This window comes from Maylandia zebra, linkage group LG13, assembly GCF_041146795.1.
Source record: "Maylandia zebra isolate NMK-2024a linkage group LG13, Mzebra_GT3a, whole genome shotgun sequence".
Classification (NCBI taxonomy): Eukaryota; Metazoa; Chordata; class Actinopteri; order Cichliformes; family Cichlidae; genus Maylandia; species Maylandia zebra.
This window is the reverse complement of record NC_135179.1, coordinates 34,842,919-34,848,918: the sequence shown is the minus strand read 5'-3', so window position 1 is coordinate 34,848,918 and position 6,000 is coordinate 34,842,919. Positions and strand designations below refer to the sequence as shown.

The following is a 6,000-nucleotide window of genomic DNA, read 5'->3' as shown; positions in this document are numbered from 1 at the left end:
TTGACACATGTAGAATTTATTTCATATTAAACTAATGACAAAATATACTGATACAGTGGGATGCAGAAGTTTGGGCAACCTTGTTAATAGACATTATTTTCCTGTATAAATCGTTGGTTGTTACAATAAAAAATGTCAGTTAAATATCATACAGGAGACACACACAGTGATATTTGAGAAGTGAAAAGAAGTTCACTGGATTTACAGAAAGTGTGCAATAATTATTTAAACAAAATCAAGCAGGTGCATCAATTTGGGCACCACAAAAAAGAAATGAAATAAATATTTAGTGTATATCAATGTGTGTGTCTCCTATATGATATATGGGGTGCCTTTGTCTGGACGTGCTTCCCATCCAGAGCTGCACAGCACAGAGGAAAGTTCCAGCGCTCCTGGAATCCCTCTGTGATGGACCGCCAGTCTCCAGGTGAAGGCACAGCCATGAAGTCGTCCACTAGACAGTCCCAGATGGACGTCGCTACCTGGGGGGTGATCTGGCTCACCGTGGACACACCGACTCTGAAACTGAACGCGATGGTCCTGAAGGAGTCCCCGGTGACAAGGAACCTGGACAAAATTGTTCAAAATCAGTATTATGTGTACTGCAGTTACAAAATACATTATTCAAATTCCAAAATACTTTTGTGATGTCAGATTTAAATCACAAAACTTAAATCTTACATAAAACCTTTTGTAATTATAAGGATAATTACAAAATGTATATTAGATAATATCTAAAACAGTTGTGTTTTGTTTTAACTTTAACATATCATAATTTGATTGGTAGCAACTTTTGCCACTACAGTGAGCCAATCACTCACAATTCCTAAACATGTCAATCAGGTAGGAATGAAGTGAGACATTAATAGAAATAAAGAGTTGTGTGTTGACATGTAGCCCTTTCCTTGCTTAAATCATTAATATTTTTGAAAAATTAATCTGTGATAAGACAGCTTATCAAGATAGAACCATGTAACTAGAGATGAACCAAACTGTTCAGTTTTATCTAACTCTGTTTTAATAAAGGCTGTGACCCCTGCTATAGAGTCTGACAGCTGCAGGGATTATATACAAATATTCAACTATCCCAGAATTAAACCAGGTCTAAATAAAAAGGAGTGAGTATCACTACAAAGGTTAACTCAGTGGTCCTAATGCGTTTGATATCAGCAAACACCGAGCGCATACATTGATGTGACACCACAGCCATGCTATCATGCAAACACTGATAACAGCATAAATCGAATTAAATCGGGACTTGATGAGAGCTTCTGAGTATCACTAGAAATATTATAAAGAGTCGTCTCTGTACCACAGTTTGCTTTCAGTAAACACCGACAGCATTCACTGTTAGCATAGCACATCCATGTTAGCAGTGTATAACTGGATGGATTAGCATATTAGCACAGATATCAATAAAGGACTACCGTATTAAATAGTTTTACTAACCTCAGGCAGACGGACAGGCGCTCTGCAGGTGGGATTGAGCGCCTGTAGTTGGTGTCTAGGCGGGCAATGCTGGGACCGACGAGGGAAAGCAGGTCCTCAAACTGGCCGACGGTGATAGCGCTGGAATCGGCCGTCATCCAGGCGCAGCTCCTGGAGCAAATGGTGAAACTCACCAAACTGCTCACGCCTCTGGAGGACCTGATGGACCCAGGTACGGCGAGGACATCTTTTACGCTGCTGCTCTGCTCTCCACAGTACATAGAGAAGGGAGACTCTCTCTTCAAGCGCTAGCTCGATAGCTGCCATCTTGCAAAACCAGGTCTGGCACAACTCCCTCCCACATTCCTCCCACATTTCCGGTTCACGCGCGTTGACGCGCGATGGATTTTTCTTGGACACGCGTTGAGACGCGAATGTACACGCGTCAAATTAGGGGCGTTTGGGGCGTTTTATTCACGTCTCATCGCGTTCGGTGTTCACACACCGTAACGGTGTGAACACACCGTTCACCGAACATGATATTTTGACGCGCGTGAACCGGAAATGTGGGAGGAATGTGGGAGGGAGTTGTGCCAGACCGGTATCTTTGCAAGATGGCAGCTATCGAGCTAGCGCTTGAAGAGAGAGTCTCCCTTCTCTATGTACTGTGGAGAGCAGAGCAGCAGCGTAAAAGACGTCCTCGCCGTACCTGGGTCCATCAGGTCCTCCAGAGGCATGAGCAGTTTGGTGAGTTTCACCATTTGCTCCAGGAGCTGCGCCTGGATGACGGCCGATTCCAGCGCTATCACCGTCGGCCAGTTTGAGGACCTGCTTTCCCTCGTCGGTCCCAGCATCGCCCGCCTAGACACCAACTACAGGCGCTCAATCCCACCTGCAGAGCGCCTGTCCGTCTGCCTGAGGTTAGTAAAACTATTTAATACGGTAGTCCTTTATTGATATCTGTGCTAATATGCTAATCCATCCAGTTATACACTGCTAACATGGATGTGCTATGCTAACAGTGAATGCTGTCGGTGTTTACTGAAAGCAAACTGTGGTACAGAGACGACTCTTTATAATATTTCTAGTGATACTCAGAAGGTCTCATCAAGTCCCGATTTAATTCGATTTATGCTGTTATCAGTGTTTGCAATGATAGCATGGCTGTGGTGTCACATCAATGTATGCGCTCGGTGTTTGCTGATATCAAACGCATTAGGACCACTGAGTTAACCTTTGTAGTGATACTCACTCCTTTTTATTTAGACCTGGTTTAATTCTGGGATAGTTGAATATTTGTATATAATCCCTGCAGCTGTCAGACTCTATAGCAGGGGTCACAGCCTTTATTAAAACAGAGTTAGATAAAACTGAACAGTTTGGTTCATCTCTAGTTACATGGTTCTATCTTGATAAGCTGTCTTATCACAGATTAATTTTTCAAAAATATTAATGATTTAAGCAAGGAAAGGGCTACATGTCAACACACAACTCTTTATTTCTATTAATGTCTCACTTCATTCCTACCTGATTGACATGTTTAGGAATTGTGAGTGATTGGCTCACTGTAGTGGCAAAAGTTGCTACCAATCAAATTATGATATGTTAAAGTTAAAACAAAACACAACTGTTTTAGATATTATCTAATATACATTTTGTAATTATCCTTATAATTACAAAAGGTTTTATGTAAGATTTAAGTTTTGTGATTTAAATCTGACATCACAAAAGTATTTTGGAATTTGAATAATGTATTTTGTAACTGCAGTACACATAATACTGATTTTGAACAATTTTGTCCAGGTTCCTTGTCACCGGGGACTCCTTCAGGACCATCGCGTTCAGTTTCAGAGTCGGTGTGTCCACGGTGAGCCAGATCACCCCCCAGGTAGCGACGTCCATCTGGGACTGTCTAGTGGACGACTTCATGGCTGTGCCTTCACCTGGAGACTGGCGGTCCATCACAGAGGGATTCCAGGAGCGCTGGAACTTTCCTCTGTGCTGTGCAGCTCTGGATGGGAAGCACGTCCAGACAAAGGCACCCCATATATCATATAGGAGACACACACATTGATATACACTAAATATTTATTTCATTTCTTTTTTGTGGTGCCCAAATTGATGCACCTGCTTGATTTTGTTTAAATAATTATTGCACACTTTCTGTAAATCCAGTGAACTTCTTTTCACTTCTCAAATATCACTGTGTGTGTCTCCTGTATGATATTTAACTGACATTTTTTATTGTAACAACCAACGATTTATACAGGAAAATAATGTCTATTAACAAGGTTGCCCAAACTTCTGCATCCCACTGTATCAGTATATTTTGTCATTAGTTTAATATGAAATAAATTCTACATGTGTCAAGTCGTGTGCCAACATTTGCTGTGTAGTAGAACTGAGACATTAGTCATTATAAACATTTATTTGAAATAATATTAAAAGTCTCAAACAGAAAAACATTAAACATAAATATATAAAATATAAGAATTTACAGAGAGACAGGAATAAAAAGGACCAGCTGCTCTCCAGAGCAGGAACAAGGCTGAGGAGGAAATGCTCCATTGGAGACTGGTGTGGCCTCTTCAGGGACTCCAGGATGGCCAGCTCCACCGCCGATGGACCGTCCTGGGACCCGTCCCTCATCTGCCTCGGAGCCGTCCTCCTCTGTGGGCCTGTAAAACAGCACAAAACACAAAGAAATGAGAAGGCTGCTACTAGATTTTAATTTCAACATTGAAAAAAAAAAAAAAACAATAACAGGATATAATCAGATTGGTTGTAGATATTTAGTAAAGGTGATCACAGGCAATCCCACCGACTAAAAAGGTATCAGTGCTTGCTGTACATATCTGTGGGTGCAGCAGCAGGAGCTCAGGGACTGGGGATGCTCTGCTGCAGAATCAGTTGGTTCTATCAATACAGTATTAAATGTTAACAGGTTGGATATAATAATCGTAGAGTAGACAGTGGTCCCTCATTTATTGCAGGGGTTCTCAGAATAACTAGCCCCTGGTCACAGTTCTCACAATTGATTCTCAAAGTGCAAACCTTTGTAGATTGCAAAACGTAAAAGTATTATTATGCCGCGGTTTGTCTTCATCTGCCCGCCACTTTCGTGCGCCTTTTTCCCTCACGGTGCAGGTGTCTATTTCCGAATGAGGCTCATAGTTATGGGTGTTTTTGTGCTGTTTTTTCTATTGGACGCGAAGGTTATCAAAACCAAACGTGATAAATTTGGCAAGCGCAGGAGATTTGTCAATCAGGCTGCAGAATGCAATGCTGTACTGTGCAATAAAAAATCAGCGAAAAAGCAAAGCAGTGACAGATGAACAGCGGGACCACTGTGTGCTGTTTATTAATAAACAATAAAATATATTCCTAAATGACAACATGCATAAAAGCAGAACGGTATTTGTACGTCAGTGGGAAAATAGCGGTGGCTTGCTAGCTTTTGTGCGGCTTCCCCGGGTCAGTGAAAACTTTCAAAAGAGAAATGAATGAACTTACCAGGTTGCCCGATCTCTTCACATATCTTCCTCCAAGCTCGGTCCTTTTTATTCCTGTCTCGGTACTGAAAGCAGCTGGTGTTGTACAGCTCCGAGTTGTTTGCTACCGCATTGATTAGCCTTCCCCTCCATTGAAGTATGAAAGGCTTTGGCTGGATCTGCCCCTTTGACCTAGGTAACAGCCACGTCACCAGGCTCCTGATTGGTTGTCGCGGCGCGATTTGACGCTGGAGTTCAGATTTTTCCAACTCGAGCGGTAGACGCGAAACGCGCGTATGCACAAAATGCAACACAAAAACTCACGCGCGTGGTTTTATTCGCGAGTCAAACGCGCCAGACGCGCTACACTGACGCGCGTTTCACGCGTTTTGGCGTTTTCGCGACGCAAATCTGCTTCCGAATTTTCGCGGGACCCGCAATCGCGCGTCATCGCGCCTTTCCATTGACTTTACATGTAAACCTGACGCTCTATTCGCGTCCATCGCGTTCGGTGTGAACACACCGTTAGCCTATCGTTAGTAGCAATGAAGCTTTCGCTGTGGTAAGTTCCTCTCCGTCCGCTCTCACAGAGCATGAGTTTAAAACATATTTGAAAATCCTCATTGAAGCTAATATGACAGTGCACTAACTGCATGAACTGCCCATACGGTAGTATTTGAGTAGATTTCAGGTTTATGACCGTGTTTTGCAGTTAATAGATTAGACGGTAAGAAAAATGGACACGTGGAGCTAGCGGCTAACAGCTAGAGGAGGCTGTCGTGTCTAATAATTTTGAAACTTCTCTCAATAGTTTGGGCGGAATCCTGTTGCTGAAACCCATGGTTATTCATGTCCCATGTTATTGCAGGTATGTGTACTTTGAAACATGTATATGGTTGAGCTGCAGGCTAATTCTGTTTAAGACATATTGCTTATTAAGTTTGCCCAGTAGATGGCAGCATTGTTCCATTTACTATTGTACGTAAAAGGGAATTTTGGCTTTGGTTTATTTATATTTACATGAATGTGCATTTAAGTGAATAAATTTTTCTTTTGTTATCTAAACCACAACGCAGTAATG

At 42.2% G+C, this 6,000-nt stretch overlaps 2 protein-coding genes across 2 annotated transcripts; one reads left to right on the top strand and one right to left on the bottom strand.

Moving 5' to 3' along the window:
- LOC143421841 (uncharacterized) lies at positions 1-1,864 on the bottom strand. The gene is made up of 2 exons (XM_076891956.1): positions 1,450-1,864; positions 1-567 (listed from the first exon to the last, which is right to left on the bottom strand). The coding sequence occupies exons 1-2, from the start codon at positions 1,707-1,709 to the stop codon at positions 297-299; spliced, it is 531 nt and encodes a 176-aa protein (XP_076748071.1). The 5' UTR covers positions 1,710-1,864; the 3' UTR covers positions 1-296.
- Positions 1,865-1,928: 64 nt separating this feature from the next.
- On the top strand, positions 1,929-3,798 carry LOC143421840 (uncharacterized). Its single transcript, XM_076891955.1, has 2 exons — positions 1,929-2,348; positions 3,232-3,798. The coding sequence occupies exons 1-2, from the start codon at positions 2,089-2,091 to the stop codon at positions 3,500-3,502; spliced, it is 531 nt and encodes a 176-aa protein (XP_076748070.1). The 5' UTR covers positions 1,929-2,088; the 3' UTR covers positions 3,503-3,798.
- Positions 3,799-6,000: the final 2,202 nt, after the last annotated feature.